This window comes from Phragmites australis, chromosome 4 (assembly GCF_958298935.1).
Source record: "Phragmites australis chromosome 4, lpPhrAust1.1, whole genome shotgun sequence".
NCBI lineage: Eukaryota > Viridiplantae > Streptophyta > Magnoliopsida > Poales > Poaceae > Phragmites > Phragmites australis.
In genome coordinates, this window is record NC_084924.1 from 16,592,713 (window position 1) to 16,608,679 (window position 15,967).

Consider the following 15,967-nt stretch of genomic DNA (forward strand, 5'->3'; position numbering starts at 1 on the left):
TGATTGGATGCATAAAATCATAGTGTTCTTTCTGCCTTGAATCAAACTTTGATACCATGGATCGATTGTAATATATAAGTTGGTCAAGTGGGTATATTGGCTTATGTTACTTTGACCAATGCTTGAGCTGATCGGCAGCAATGTAATGTCCAGTGTTGGTTAGGTTTAGATCTTTTTAGGTATTATTTTTTTAGTATCACTAAAGATGGTTTAGATCGACTTAGTAATATGATACTGTAAACTAATAAATAAAATAATTTAGAGTAGTTGTAAGAGCGTGTGGAACAATATTGATGAAATATGAATGATATTATTCTTGCTATTGAGAAATTACGTAAAGCTATTAATGAAAAATACTTAAAAAGTATTACCCAAGTGTGTAGCAAGATACTTAGCAGACCATGTAAATAAGTGACATAGCCGATGTTTTATTACCGTCATTCTAAGAAATATAAATTATATGGCTGATGTTTTATTTACCCTAAGAAGTGACTCAAAGTTTTTTTTTTTACAAAGATCTCTTTGTTTAAAAAACAATAAGAGGCATGTGTTGATAACAAAATTTAACATCCCGAAATAGCAGTCGTTTATTTTTAAAATTGATTTAGATACGATTTGCAGCAGATTTTTGAATTTGAATAGAAGGAGACCACTCCCCTTTATAAATCCACGGCACGAACGCACAAGCCAAACCACATAGTTGTTCTTTTCTTTTTTTCCTATTTTTTTCATCTAGGTTAGTGTAGAGTAAGTTCTGTTCTTTTTCCTTATCACAGCGCTCCACCGCTGTTCATCGCTAGATCCGCGTGCGTGCCCTGCTGCGTCGCCGTGAGAAAAAAAAAGGCGGCACGTCAGGTCTGTCGGTTCCTGTGGATCGCGTCGGGGCTCCTGCTGTGCATCGGGCCTATCACCAATTCTGTGTTTCGCCTGTGCTCGCGTGAACGGCCGTCCCGTGGGCTCACGCGTCTCAAGGCGTCAGGTCGGCAGCTGCACCACGTGATTGCTCCTGGAGAGCTGCTGCTGTACGCGATTGTGCCGCGTGAAGCGAACTGCGCGCCTTCACCGCGCGATCTGGTTTGCTGCTGTACGAGACTCTGTGAAGCAAACCGAACGTCACGCGTGACGGCTTGTTTGGTCATCTCATCCTCCGAGGAATTTTGTCGTTCTTGGTCTGTTTCACATAGTTTTAAGTAGTTTTTTAAAAAATTAGAGAAGTTTTATTAAATAGTAGATTTCAGCTTTTAGTTAATTGAGTGTAATCTGTATGAGTGATTATTTAAAATGAACTAAAAGTTATAAAACTAAAAATACAATTTCTCCTGATTCACTTTTCATACCGAATCACTTTCTCTATATATTTTATTTTCGAGAATCACTTTAAAAAAAATTAAATCAGAAAGAGCTATCCTTACCCGATCAATTATGATGTGAAGTCAACCGGTTGTTGCTATGTACTGCTCAGGGCCGTCTCTTGGAATTTAAGTTCTTTGTGCGAAATACAAAATGAGCTCTAAAATTGGAAAAAAAAAACGTCTCTCTGTTTTATAAATCAAACAACACTAATAATTTAAATAATATATGAATTCTAAACTTAGCAAGATAAAAAAAGATTAAAAGAAAAGAAGATCGAACTTGCATAAAACGTGCCGTGAGAGACGATGCATGCATGTGTCCTGTCGCCGTGTATCACGTATTTGCGACTTTGAAAAAACCGCAGCCCGCGAGCAAGACCCCCGTCCTCAACCTGATGACGGCAGCGCCTAGCGGCCGGGCCCAGAGATGTCGTGCAAGGTGTCGGTCAGAGTGCTATTCCCCTGAGCGACAGCAAAATCCGCTGGAGGATGTGTCTCGTACTCACGTCAGCAGGGGCGGCGGCATGATAAAGACGTAGGCACGCAACCACACAGGGTGCTCAACCTGAGAGACGAACAGGCAAGCAGAACACGGAACATGATCGAAAATTAATAAGAACAGGTACTAGCGGAAGTGAAACAGACCATAGGTCATAGGTCACGATCGAAAATTAAGTATATATTTAATTAAATTAATTAGAATTTAGGATCTAATTATTTAAAGCCCTGTGCGACCGCCTATCTTATCCCTGCCACTCGACGGGCCTGTACTGCTTGGTCCATGTACGTACACAGATCAACATCGAACAATACCCAAGCATCAAGATCGATAGTTAAAGTGTCGCCAAAAAATCGTGCCAACACAATGTTTCTTCAGGCAGCTGCGGGTCGCAGGGGACCAAGGGCATTAACCAGAGCAAGCTGGCGGACCTGCTCAGCGGCTCCGAGTACGTTCCGACGGTACGAGGACATTGGATGCTTCATCCGAGACGTCCCTTCTGAGTAAGTCCTATGGCGCAATATCAGCCGTGGACCATTCATGTGTGATTGCGACCTACATAGTGAATGGTCAGGCGTTCTGTTTTTTCGATTTTCTAGCATTTCTTTATTTTTACTTAGCGTGTCTCATCTAAAGGTTACTGTAGAGCTAGCTCATGAAGAAACCTCCGATTAGTAGATTTATGATATGTTATGTGCTAGATAATATCAAACATGTAAAGTTGGTGACTCCTATAAAGTTGTTAATATCTATTTAGCAGAATTCTTAAAGTAGCTTTTTAGCTAGAATTAGGAGAGCTCTATTAAACAGTAGCTTTTAGCTTTTAACTTTCTGAGTAGAATTTGTGCGAGTGATTCTCTGAAATGAATTAGAAGCTGACGAGCTGAAAAAAATAGATTCACCTAATTCACTTTTCGTACAGAATTACTTCCTCCATATAATTTATTCTAGAGAATCACTTTCGGTTACAGAATCACTATCTTAAAAAATCACTTTCTATAAAAATTTAAATAAAAAAAAACTCTACTAACAGCCGCTTAGACTGTTATTCTGTTAGCGTGCAGCTAGCGTACATGCCCCGCTCTCCCTCTTTCTCTGGTCTGTAACAGCGCAGTGCCTATATATATACACACACAACAAACCCCAAAGAGGATTATTACGTTCTGGCAAAACATCTTCTTCCTACGTTCTTTTAATACGATGGTGTATTTTGGAGGAACACTGATTATATGTTCTCAAACTGATGAGTTTTTAACAAAATATTTTAAATTGATGAACATTTGATTATATGTCTCACAAAGACTAGTTTGTAATAAAATTTTATTTTAGATATTGCAATTAGATCTAGGTAAATCAAATGACTCTTTCGCCTCCTGCTGTCCTATCTCTTCAACGCTTTGCCCTACTGTTTGACTCTTTCATTTGGCCGCCAGTGACTCCTCCGCCCCGGCGAGCTCAACCCGTCGGCCGGTCGCCATCTCACCCATGTCGTCCGCGTTGTTGCGTGTGTACTCGATGAAAGGGTTTCTGCCTTGGGATCCTTTCGCCCGTACTTGCTGGTGGGCTCGCTGAACTCAAACACGAGTAGGATTAATCGATTGTTTGATTGGATCCTTCTATTTAGCTTCGTGTTGGATGGTTGAGTCGCTGCTGCTTTAGTCTAACTTGCTAGTTCTTGTTGGAAAGCAAGAAGTGCATTCTTATATATCCGTGCGTGTACCTTTGTTGATTTGATTCGTATAGTGGTCAGCTCAAAATGTCTGGTTCATACATTTGTGTTTATTACTTGCTAGATTTGCCCTTTTTCTGTATTGTATGGAAGAACAATTGTACTATTTCATTCTGATAGGTAACATCGACCTGTGAGGAGATTGAGAAGGAGATTCAGAGGGCTTGAGGAGATTAAAAATGGAATGATCTGTGATAGAGCAGAGCACAAACCTAATGGAGAAACAAAAGAACAGGCCTGAAACGGCGCACTGCATTGCTGCCAACCAGACCATTCCATCCATACTAATGCTAATGCTGCCAAACAGATATGAATTAGGATCTTTTATTTGTGAAGGGTAAACTTGTTTATTTATAGGGTTATTTGCTCTCTATTTGTAAAAAAAACCCTATAAATATATCATCAAACTATAGAATCAACTTTGATATATAATTAAAGGTTCATCAACTTAAAACGTTTTATCAAAAGCTCACCAATTTCGGAACAAATAGTCAATTTTCCCTTCATATTTCGGATCCAGAAACGAAGTAGTGGAGCATGATGAAAACAATCAATGATGAAAACTATAATTCATTGATCTGAACACCTCATCGATCTTTTCTCCTACAAAACCCATTACAACCAGCGCTACTGACACAATCCTTATTCGATACACATGATTTTTTTCGGGCGACAACGCTAACATAGTTTAAAACTGTAAGCGGTCGGATAGTCACATACCCTGCAAACTAAGTCTCAGCTGGAGTGGAGTCGCCATCAAGACACCTCCAATAGTTATAAATATTAGAGCATATTTCTTTAAATTTATGTAAGTCTCGTCTTTTCAATTTCTCTAACTTGCTTGTGCTAGAGAAGAGAGATGTTAAGGTAGAACTTGCTTCATGATTAGAACTGTATCTTAATATATCTTGATAGATACTTTAAACACAAACTGTATCTTAATAAATCTTGATAGATAGCTTTAAACACAAAGCTTGAGAAGCATGGTCTAACAGTTAGAACTAGCTCTTACTGTTGGAGCTGCCATCGGTGGTGTAAGATCTAAGTTTATGTATGAATTCGTCGATGTACCTCTCATGAAGTTCCTCATCGGCTACAATCTCTTGCACCTTGAGGGCATTTGCTACAAAGACCCCCCTGGCTTCTTCCTCCAGCATGACTGCTCGGACTGCGCTCGCGACGCCATCGCGGTCGAATGACCCGTCGTTCTCATCTCTTTTCACCTGCAATCCTACCTTCTTCCCCTCCATTTGGCGTGCATTCGGTCCTTGGTCCCCGAAGATCGGCAGCATGATCAGAGGGTGCCCAAACAGAAGCCCTTCGATAAGTGAGTTCCGCCCGCAGTGCGTCAAGAACGCGCCCACGGCGCCGTGCGCCAGTATGCTGATCTGAGGAACCCACCCCATGGTCACGAACCCATGGCCGTGGGTGCGCTCTTGGAAACCGGGAGGAAGTATGTCCGTGTCGGGGACGCCGCCGGGCTTCCTCAGAGCCCAGAGGAAGCGTGTCCCGGCGAGCTCCAGGCCGAGAGCCAGCTCGTGCACCTGCTCCATGCGCAGCGGCACCTCGCTCCCCAGCGCGATGTACACGACCGACTTCGGCGGCTGCGCGTCCAGCCAGCGCACGGTGGCGTCCTCTCCGCCCATGCTGGCGCCACGGCCTCCGTCAGGTGACGGCGGTAGAAGGCCGAGGGGGACAAGCGGCTTGCCGAGGATTGCCGCCACCAGCGGGAAGGACTCGGGCTCCCACTCGAGGCAGCTCCGCATGGCCGTCAGCGTGCACCTCTCGAGTGTCAAGGAGTAGCGCTGGGCTATGGACATACCCTGCGCGCAATGGTTGGTGTGTACCCGTGCCATCTGCTCCAACTCGTAACGGGGCACAGCCGCCGGTCGTTCTTCTACAGAGGGCTCCGACGACCGGCTGGCCACGGCAGCGAGCAAAGCAGCGGTCGGGAGAAGCATCGCGCATGGCACCTAGTGAGAAGCCCAGCTGGATTTGAGATATGGAACCAAGCAACTAGTTTTGCAAGACGTACGGCGATAAGCAATTTGGCTTTCGTTTATTGGAACCTTATGCTCGACGGCGGCGGTGGCGACCCAGTGGTGGAAGCTGTCGACGATGATCCAGTCAGGCCTCCTGCCGTCGTCAGCGCACGCGGCGCCCAAGAACTCCGCGAAGGGCGCGGCGAGGCCGTCGAAGGCCTTAAATAGGAGCACGAACTTGTCGCTGGCAACGTTGTTGGTGGACTCAGCGCCGTCGGGGAGACCGTCGACGTGCGGGAGCGTTAGCGCCACGAGGTCGACGCGCGGCGCCGCGGCGGGGCGCAACGGCGGGAGGCGGGCGATGTTGCGCGGCGTGGAGACGAAGGACACGCGGTGGCCCCGCGACGCCAGGCGCTCGGCGAGCTCAAGGTACGGGTGCAGGTGGCCGAACGCGAGCCACGGGAAAATGACAATGCGCAGCGGCGGCGAGGATGAGGACCCGGCGTCCATGGCGGAGGAGCTCGACTTGCCGGTGCTCTGCTCACACGAGCGGGTCGAATCGATACTGTATCTTGCACGGCAATTTTTGTTATATATGGGATGTGATGTGCCATAGATAAGTACGGAAGTCAAACTTTTGTGCATGAAGAAAAATTAAGCTTTGGTTAGTCCATATTGATACTTTAAAAATTCATCTATTATAATATTTTCTAATATTATTATAATATTTTTTATTTTTTCATCTTTATTAACTATTTTATTTATTTTTATTACTTTCCATCTCTTTTTAAGATCTACGGTCATTCACCGTCACTTCGCCGTACAGTAATATAGCCTCTTCTCGCTGATCGCAAATTTGCAGGCATTAGGGCGTCTCCAGCATGTGCCGCAAATTCCTGTGCCCGTATCATTGTACGTACTTTTGCCAATCGTCCACACCGGCGGAGAGCTCCAACAGATATTTTTTCCACTGCTACAGGGATACGACTGGCTATTCTGTAGTACCAGAGTGCCTCAAATTTGCTGATACTCTCTCTTAGCCGCAACACTGTTCATAGCAGATGACTGTGGGTTTAAAGGGAGGTGAAGAGTAATAGAAGGTAGAAAATAAGATAATTGCTGGAGATAAAAAAAATAGATAATACTGTAATAGTATTAGAAAATAGTATAATAATATTAAAAAGATAAAATTTTAAGTATCACCGCGCCGCTTGATAATCTCAATCTCTTTCCGATATCACTGTGCCGCTTGATACGGTTGCCGCTGTAGTGATTTGCAGACGACGTGGAGCGGCAAAAGGCGTGTGGACAAGGATACCCGGCCGGCAAAAGAGACAGGTTGTATGTATCACAATTCAATTCTAACCTTTTGTGTTCTTGAAGAGTGACCAAACCAAACTTTAGCTAGTTGCCATTCATTCAACCAAACCAAACTCAAGTCAATATTCCTATTCTGTTGGCCTGGAAACCGCAGGCCAAAGTTCGTGAAAAACGATACCACCTTCCATTCCAACGCTTGTCTTTTGCCAACCTCGCACCTTTATGTACTACTAGGCTAATACAAATGGTCACAAAAATATGAATAATGCAAGTTCTCAACAACGGGTAGTCAGGATTCTGAGAGATGGAACGAGCAAGGAGGAAGTCTGAATTATATCCACGAAACGGGCAGTACAGATTTCTGACTCCATCTGAACGTATTGACCATCAACTTAGGTAGTGTTTTGGTTGCCTCAATGAAATTGAACATGTATGGAATTATTTATCTGGACGAGATAGTACAAATAGTATGTTTAGTTATAAAGATCATATCTGATTGGATGAATGTGTCTAGCTATAGTAATCTCTCCTTAGAGATGATAATTTTACCTCAATCTATTGTAAAAATGGTGTTTTTATACTTGAATCTTTTTCTCATGTAATTTTCACACAAGAGTGGATGCATTTGATAAGAGGAAAACAAATAAAGCAAGATAGAGGTTCATAATGCTCTAGACTATCACGACCTTAATGTTTTGGTTGGTATATTAAATTATGCTAAACATATTTCCCTTTGGGGATCTTGTGTTCCTTGCAAGGATGACAATGACTTTTTCAAATGCTCCAACAATATACAGCAAGAAAAACAATGAAAGCTTGAAGAATCTTGCTTTTTTTGGTTCTTCAATTAAGTTCTAAGTATTTTGGCAGCAAGTTTGTGGATATAAGTTCGTAAAATATGATAAGTGTTAATACTCTGGGCTCTCTCTTGAAAAGAAAGCTGTCCTACCTTAACATTACATAAGTAAAACAGAGAACTATGGATACATATTATGAGTTTATTCTTGCCTACGTGGTTGAATAATCAATGTCCAGAGAAAACTCATGCGTGCACCAAGCACTAACGCCACAAAACCTAAGAAGTTAAAAAGAGTGGACCATGCATATAAATCATTTGCTGAAGAAGAAAACATTCGTAACATATCGTGTTTTGCAGGAAACCCAGGAGGAATTCATACAAGTTCTAGGTGGCAATTAGCAACTTATACAACAAGCACTACAGGTTTTAATGCAATACAGCAATTATACAACGAATTAATAATATTATGCGGTTCATGATTCACATGTTTGGGTGTGTACAATGCTCGGCTAACTGGCTCTAGTTAAGTTATTATGAATCAAGATGCACGGTGCACTGCTTTGGTTTGTGCTCCACGCTCAATTCAATCAATTTGTTGTCCTCCGGTGGCTGAAAGAAATACATGAGTTAGACGATGACCTGCTAAAATGACTAGGCGACGCAGCTATGAAAGATGGGAGTTTACCTGATGCTTAACAAACTGCGAGAGCTGAACCCGTTTCGAACCATCTGCTAGCCGCTTGCATGGAAGACATGGTTCAGCTGCAGCGAACTCATTCAGAACCTGGCAAAAAATTTGGCAATACATTCAAAAAAGAAAGACGAAGGGATAATGCCCTATCCATTTTCTTTGCCTAATGAAAAGACAGCTCAACTGAAAATCCGATAAAAAATAATTTGGGCAAGTTTATTAATTGTCAGTTAATTTGGGGGATGCAATGAATAGGAGTCCTCTCTTTCTTTAGCAGTCTGCATTGTAATTATTAGCTGACCACTTTAGCTACTTGGCTCTTTGTTTCAGTTTTGAAATTATTGAACCAAATTATAATCTGGTTCAAGTTTCTGATTCTGTATAATAAGTCACAACAAATTTCAAACTATAAACTACCAATTGTTGGCTACCAGCAATATTATGCTCTCTTAAAAGATTAGAGCTGGGTAACAGCATCTTCTATGGCCTTCATTTCAGTCTACCACAAAAGGCTTTTCCATCTATAACTGCTCAACTTGAAACTTTTAAGGGGCAATCAATAAAAAAGAAACCAAAATTTTACTTTTCAAGTTTAAGAATTCAACAAAGTATATACCAGCAGTAATGTCCACATCCATGGATGGCAGAGCCACCTCATCACAAGTGTAGCTTGCCCTGAGGTGACTCGTGGCCACGCACAGACATCAGATTGAAAGACGGCAATGCCTGGGTGATGACAATAAGTCACAAAAGGTAGATAGCATCACTTACGGTATATCGAAGCATCAAGCACAAACCAAACAGGAGAAATAACTCAAAAACCTTCAGGATAATGATTAGTGCTGCTAGGGTTAGGGTGTACAGGTGGTGCTCTATTACAACTTGTCTATCCAGGATGTGGGTTGTTGAGCATATGCCCTGTATAGTTAAGAGGGCCTGGAACTGAGTCAATGACGTATATGAATGTGTTTTTTAGGGGGAGTGGCATAACCGCTTCCAGTGTGTTGAGAGAATTAAGTTACATCAGTACACACTACATGGGACACCACTGTTACAATGTACAGGAACCAATGCCAATTGAATGGTTTCTAAGCTATGGAATGCCTATAGCAAATATAGCCTGGTACACCTTCATCTCCAATGCTGCTCACTCCATGCTAGACCCCCCAGTTCATATAAATTGCTTGATTAGGCTTTGTGACTTGCAGGTTATCAGTGTCTGGAGGGCAAAAACAAGCCAAAATCAATTAGTTTTCCCACCAAATTAGAAATGAGGCACCAATTTTTACCAATTGCAAATCAAACTTTTACGTTAGTTCAATCCACTTTTGTTTTATTTGGCTCACCCTGATTCTGCACATGCCTAATTTGTTCGATATGCCAGCCACACTGGTGATGAACATCGTTGGACTAAAGTAGTTAATTCTGCAAAGGAAAATATTTTCCACTTCCTGTTTGCTAGTAGAGCGAATGATTTGCTGCCTAGCAAGTAGCGACTAAAACATGCTCATCCAATAACATTGAATCTTTTGGCTTGTACACTACTAACCAGTAAGTTACAAAATAAAGCTTTAGCCAATAGGAAGATCCAGTTGGGCATGAGAAATCAGAAGCAGGCTCATTAAATTAGTACTCTATTTCTAAATACTAACATATTTGATCAAAACTTCTGTTCACAAACATTTCACACTTCACTACTCCCAAGGCATGTTTTCCCAAAACATACTCTTAGCACACCACCCTCAACACTTTTTCACCTCATTGTTTGTGCTTGAGAATTGAGATACTATTAAGAGGCATTATTGGTCACATTTTCTCAAGAAAATGATTGCCGATTTAAGCATGTTTGGTCAACAGTGTCGATTATTTGAAAACAAAGCGAATACCTGATTTCTGATTGCCCCAATCAACATATCTTGGCATCCAGATGCATGGACATTCTTCAAATTTGGGCACTGGAGAAGCAGACGTTCTGTGGCAAGCAATTATGATTGTTAACATTAACAACTATTTTACCTACTTGACAACCTGAACAAAAAATGAAAGGACGTGATACCTGGATGTAGATTTGTGCAAGAGTTGAGATTGAGATCATTTAATTCTGGACAATTTACATATAGAGCCTGTCATATGTGAAATTAGCTACAAGACTGTAAATAAGTAATAGGATGTATCAATGCTGATGAAATTTCAAGGCTTACATCTATCGATGAACAACCCCATAGACTGAGTTTCTTCAAATTACCATGCTTTATAATAAGCTTTTGGTGAATAGGTTGCTTTTTTGGGGTGGATGATTTTCGAATAAATCTAATGCCTCCATTGATTTCACCAAAATATGGCCCCTCTTTTTCATTCTTAAAATTAGCGCATAGGCTCATTCCACAGTCCATGAGTTGAAGATGTGGCAACTGTGCTGTGGCTAACTGGATCCCACCTAGAAAATCACATAAAGAATGGTTCTTACATTGGGGGAACGTGAATGGTGACCAGTGAATCCATTTTCAGTGGGGCGGGACTAATATACCATGGAAAGAAATATGGGGCTTACGTGTGGTCACATTCGAACAAAGAGCAAGGAGCAGCCTTGATAAAGTATGAGGGAACGCCTTACAGATCATCCCGACACCATTATCACTGATGCTAGATCTGGAGTATGATTAAAACGAGCAATTACATCAGCTAATTAAAAGTAACTTTCTGATGGGCAATAAACAGCAGCTTTTTTAATCGATAATTTAATTTTACTTACAAAGAGATGAAATGGAGCTTACCCACTTAAATCAAGCAACTCCAAGCTTGTGCACGATCGAACAATAGATGCAACAGCTGCATCTGTTATATTTGAACCTAGAATCAAGGATAACATACACAATCCCCTGATGAAGCAGTAATGAGATTGAAATTAGAAAGTTGAAATAATACGAAATTAGAAAGTTGAAATAATACATCAAAGAGATGATTGGATAATTGAAATAATACGAAACTACAATATTGATGAGACTACCATGTTATAACTAAAAGATCTGGCAAGATTACATCAAAGAGATGGTTGGATATAAAGACCGGGACAGAAAGATACCTGAGCTTAGCACTCTCTAGAGCAAATACAGCTTCATTGGATAATTGACTTGATGATATGTGCATATTTTTCAAGTTAGGGCATGTTCGCCCCAGGCCATCCATCAAAGTAACCATATCAGTACAATCATTACTTTGTTGTGCGAAGCACAGTGAGAGCTCACTCATGCTAGGACAGTTCATGACCTGTAAGAAATGAGTCCAATGAATTAATCCAGAAAATAAATTTGCTATCACGGTGAATAGTACTAGAACACAGTATTACCGATTTTGAAAGGGAACAAAGATCTGACAGCCAAAGAATTGAAAGGCTTGAAGAGCTTAGATTAAGAAAATCCAAATTAGAGCAACCACCAATTTTGAGGACTGAGAGAGAACACTTCTCTGAAACAAAACAACTTAGGTCCTCTCTGTGCACAAAATAAAATCATCTTAGCTTATATAGGTGCTGAAAGTTCAAAATAAAATTAGCATTACCTGATATAGTTCGCAAATATAATTATTTACAAATCAACATATATTTCAAGATGACTTGTCCAGCAGGATAACCATAACTAGACTGATTTATGCAAGCAACACATAGCATGGCAATTGACAAATAACTAACACAATGACTTCAAAAATGAGAGCAACTAATCGCACTGCACAAGTAAATTTGTAAATGACTTTAAATATTTGTACAACCTCTGCTTCACAGTAATTGAATGTTTAAGAACATTGATCTTATCTCGCAATTTTAGTTGGGGAGCTAGCGTTGCAAATGAGGAAGACATCTGTAGTGCTAGTCATTTAAATTACAACCAAGAATAACATACCCAGTCATCCTGTTGACTGCATTGGCAGCCATGGTAATCTCGAGAGTTTTTAAACTTGGGCAAGAAAATGCAAGACATGCCAGCGTAGTGGAATCAACATCACTGCAGCAAACATAAAAGAACAAGATACATGTTAAAAGTACTAGTTTTCTCAGTAAAGAAACATACACCGGAGGACTAAAGTTAGATTAACTATCTCCACTATGATCAGATTAAAATAACCTAAGATTATTGTTTATCCTCTTTGGCGTCAACTTAAGTGCATCAGAGAATTCCATTGTATATAAGATTCACATCAGATCATTTTGATTTAGAAACAAAAAAAGGCAAGCTAAATACCGTAAGTGCAAGACTGGATCTGCATTTGTTAGCCTATTTGAAAATAATGCAAAGCGAAATCTTTTTGGGACAAAGAAGTATTACAAGAAGAATGGACCTATTTGCTGGTAATCACACAGCGTATCCAACGAAAAAATACTTACAAGTAAAATACGAAAAAGACTAACCAAATGTGAAAAAGGAATAACTATCATAACTTGAAGAGGCCTGTCCACAGAACATGAGCAATCTTATCAGTTATCACCAACAAGGCTCTTCTTAATATTTTTCACATGTAATTCTGCTTTGCAATTTGCAATTAAATTATGTTACATATGATCCTATACCAGAAAATCACCAATTTGACCACAAGTGCAGATTGTGGGTCTCAAAACTGCAGCATTAATCAGAGAAGGCATGATGTTTTAGAAACATAAGTTTCATCAATAACATTTTAGCAACAAAGAAAAACTGAAACGAAGCCATTTTTATTGGATTTGCAAACAGATGTGTGTTTCTTCTATACATATCAATCTAGCAAGCACCTTAGTACCTTACTTATAGCCACCGAGCAGCAACTATAAGCCTAAATTTGGTGTCCACACACAAATTATCATACAAACTGAGTAGGTACTTCTAGAACCAAATTCCAGTGCTTTTAATATTACTACACCAGTTTGGAGTTGTATGTTTAAAATCACAGGATCACAGCAAAGGATAAGCCGCACTTTTGTAATGCTCAAAAGTGGCACATTTTATTCTGACATTGATATATTTATGCATATTGTATCATCATAGACTAACGACCCAATAGATATGTGAACCCAATACACTCATATCAACCTAAAGCACTAATGAAAGGTCTGCATATAGATCTTGCAGCATCACCAAATGATTATCCAATACAGACAGACATCTCCACACCCATTTCTTAACAACCATCCCCGCATGAATCTGGTCTTGCCACACCGACCCCACCAAAGTTCAAATACAACCTGGCGCACCAAGATCTGATCTCCTCACAGGAAAACATAGTTCACATACCTAAAATACGGCAAGCAGACAGCATTTCCCCTATAGCTCCATAATCATATATAGAATGCAATCCGACATATTTGTTGATTGTGCCACAACCATTGAGCAAACTTGCTACACCATTATCAGACCAGACATAGATTTCCCGTATTTACCCTGCCCTCTTGTCCTGACCCGCCAATTAGAGATAAGACTATCAGATCAGACATCCGTCTTACTTGGGAAGTCACCAAGAAATATCACCTTTTTCCACATTTCAGTGGTTTATGTTGTAGCTTTTAACCAGAATTTAAGTACAGTAAGCAGAAATCATGCGCAGCACCGTCCCTCCACATCGTATCAGCCAAGCAGCCGCCGATCAAAGATCCGCCCATCGATCTCGCGGCGGCTTGCTCAGATCGCGTTAAAAATTGCACCGTTCTGGACGAGATTCGTTCGGATTCGCCCGGCCTACCGGGGTTCCTCACCTTTCCATTCGGAGAGAGAGGCGCGAGAGCACGGGGCACCGTGGGAGCAGCGCGCCGACTAGCCCGACGCCCGCGGCGCGGAGGCGGAGCTCCTCCGTTGCTCGCCAGACCCGGTCCGCGCACTCGCGCCAGCCGCGACTGACCCCCGCGGCGGCCATGACCCCCCTGGGCCCGAGCCGCCGCAGCACCTCCGCCATGACCTCCCTCGGCACCGACCGCCCGCCCACCTCCATCGCCTCCCCATCCTCCTCCAGCTCCCCCTCGCCGCCTTCCATCTCCACGTCCCCATCCCCCTCCTCCACCTTCGGCTTCTTCTCCGGCGAGGACGGCGTCCCCGCATCGTCGAAGGAGAGGGCGCGGCGAAGCCTCTGCTCCCCGCCGCCGCCGACGCTGGCGGCCCCGGAGGAATAGGATGGGGACGGGCTAGGGACGGCGCCGGGCCCCGCGGCAGGGACGGGGCCGACGCAGACGTGGCCCTTCTTGGGCTGGCCGCATCGGCCGCAGTTGTAGCTGCCCCGCGTCTTGGGCCGCGGCGGCGGCGGCGGCGGCTTGGGCAGCGACGCCATGGGGTCGGTCATCAGGTGGGGGGCTTAGGGTTTGGGTGCGGTTAGGTCAGGAGATGGAGAAATAGCGGGAGGCCGCGCGGGAGATTGGGTAGGGGTTGGCGCCATTTTTCAGGGGCACGAGGAGACCGGGCCGGGCGGATGGGGGACGACCGGAGGAGGAGGCCGCTCCCAGCCCCAGGATTGGGCTTGGTTTTACCCAGCGCCGCGCCGGGCACGCCGCAGCTCACACATCACATGCACGGGGGGCACGGGGCACGGTGAAAAAATATGGAGGGTGACGAGACGTGAGTTGCAGGTAATCCCATGTGGTACAGAATTCTGGTTTTTCGTCCGCAACTCGTGGAATTTCTATCGAGTTTCGCGTCTCCTCCTCCGCTGTTCACACTCATTCAACCCAAATGATGGCCGGTGTTCAGTCACCACGTTTTATTCCTTTTCCTTCCTTTTTATTCCCTCCCGTTCGACAATGCACAAATGGTGAAAATGGTATTTATTGCCATGTAGTAGGTAACCCTGCCTTTTATCAGCATGGAAAACGGAGATGTTAGCGCTCAGACGTTCGATGAATCGGACGCTCTATCGGTCCGTTGCAATATAAAAAATAATATCTACGACATCAAAAAGACTGTTTATAATATTAAAAGATATGCATCAAAATAACACACTGTATATATCCGATCCAAAAGAAAAATTCTTACCATAACATTATGGTTTGTTTCATGCAACATTTTCGTACAAAACCTATATAGTGTAGAATTTGATGTAACATATGAAAATATTTATTCTAATAAATTTGAACATCTGAAACATTAGAGATGTAAAAATATAGGAATTAACTCAAATAGATTATTTTTCGGATCCAGATCTGTATGTAAGAGATTTCTAGATGCAACATAAGAAAATAATTATTCTAATAAATTTCTACCTAAAATATTAAACTTGAACGTCTAAAACATCGGAGATGTGAGCACACAAAAATTAATTCAACTGGATAATATTTTTGGACTGGCTCAATCAAAATATCCAATACGTCCGGATGGGCAGGCCACGGCATTACCGCATGGAAAATCCTTTGTTTTGAAATTGTTTAATCCACACTCGAATATGGTCCCTTCTCCCTTCATCCACGCTGGAATATGGTCTTATTTCAATTCACCTAGTGAAACTTTTATGCGTTCAAGTACTTTATGACTTTTTTTCTAGAACCCTTATCTGCCAAAGATCCAATGCTTGCCAGTTGATAAATTGGCAAAACCAACGCAGCTCTCTTTGATCATATACAAGTCACGGTTCCTTGTACCACTACCTCACCT

General features: G+C 42.3%; 2 protein-coding genes across 7 annotated transcripts; both read right to left on the bottom strand.

The window, feature by feature from the left end:
* Window positions 1-3,488: 3,488 nt before the first annotated feature.
* LOC133915832 (UDP-glycosyltransferase 91C1-like) lies at window positions 3,489-6,162 on the bottom strand. Of its 2 annotated transcripts, XM_062359171.1 has the most exons (4): window positions 5,650-6,162; window positions 4,652-5,553; window positions 3,793-3,876; window positions 3,489-3,711 (listed from the first exon to the last, which is right to left on the bottom strand). In XM_062359171.1, the coding sequence occupies exons 1-4, from the start codon at window positions 6,070-6,072 to the stop codon at window positions 3,684-3,686; spliced, it is 1,437 nt and encodes a 478-aa protein (XP_062215155.1). In that variant the 5' UTR covers window positions 6,073-6,162; the 3' UTR covers window positions 3,489-3,683. The 2 variants fall into 2 exon arrangements, with proteins under 2 accessions (XP_062215155.1, XP_062215156.1); XM_062359172.1 differs by lacking the exon at window positions 3,793-3,876 and having other exon boundaries at window positions 3,490-3,711; window positions 5,650-6,160.
* A 1,854-nt stretch (window positions 6,163-8,016) lies between these two features.
* LOC133915833 (F-box/LRR-repeat protein 17-like) lies at window positions 8,017-14,895 on the bottom strand. Of its 5 annotated transcripts, XR_009909395.1 has the most exons (13): window positions 14,089-14,895; window positions 12,269-12,370; window positions 11,719-11,863; window positions 11,455-11,639; window positions 11,147-11,251; window positions 10,924-11,021; window positions 10,574-10,809; window positions 10,429-10,495; window positions 10,259-10,344; window positions 9,502-9,591; window positions 8,989-9,098; window positions 8,367-8,465; window positions 8,245-8,290 (listed from the first exon to the last, which is right to left on the bottom strand). XR_009909395.1 is itself a non-coding variant. In XM_062359173.1 (11 exons), the coding sequence occupies exons 1-11, from the start codon at window positions 14,664-14,666 to the stop codon at window positions 8,213-8,215; spliced, it is 1,779 nt and encodes a 592-aa protein (XP_062215157.1). In that variant the 5' UTR covers window positions 14,667-14,894; the 3' UTR covers window positions 8,017-8,212. The 5 variants fall into 5 exon arrangements, 3 of the variants coding, with proteins under 3 accessions (XP_062215157.1, XP_062215158.1, XP_062215159.1); XR_009909394.1 differs by lacking the exon at window positions 9,502-9,591; XM_062359173.1 differs by lacking the exons at window positions 8,989-9,098; window positions 9,502-9,591 and having other exon boundaries at window positions 8,017-8,290; window positions 14,089-14,894.
* Between the last annotated feature and the right edge of the window lie 1,072 nt (window positions 14,896-15,967).

Bases quoted from the DNA above. Each gene is read 5' to 3' on its own strand.
- LOC133915832 (XM_062359171.1), bottom strand. From the start codon at position 6,072: ATGGACGCCGGGTCCTCATCCTCGCCGCCGCTGCGCATTGTCATTTTC. The intron at 5,554-5,649 runs GTTCCAATAAAC...GCTTCTCACTAG, and splicing joins CCGCCGCCGTCGAGCATAAG to GTGCCATGCGCGATGCTTCT. The intron at 3,712-3,792 runs GTTTGTGCTCTG...ATCTCCTCACAG, and splicing joins TTCTTTTGTTTCTCCATTAG to GTCGATGTTACCTATCAGAA.
- LOC133915833 (XM_062359173.1), bottom strand. From the start codon at position 14,666: ATGACCGACCCCATGGCGTCGCTGCCCAAGCCGCCGCCGCCGCCGCCG. The intron at 12,371-14,088 runs GTGAGGAACCCC...TGTTTGCTGCAG, and splicing joins CTCTCTCTCCGAATGGAAAG to TGATGTTGATTCCACTACGC. The intron at 10,345-10,428 runs GTATCACGTCCT...TGCTTGCCACAG, and splicing joins TTGCACAAATCTACATCCAG to AACGTCTGCTTCTCCAGTGC.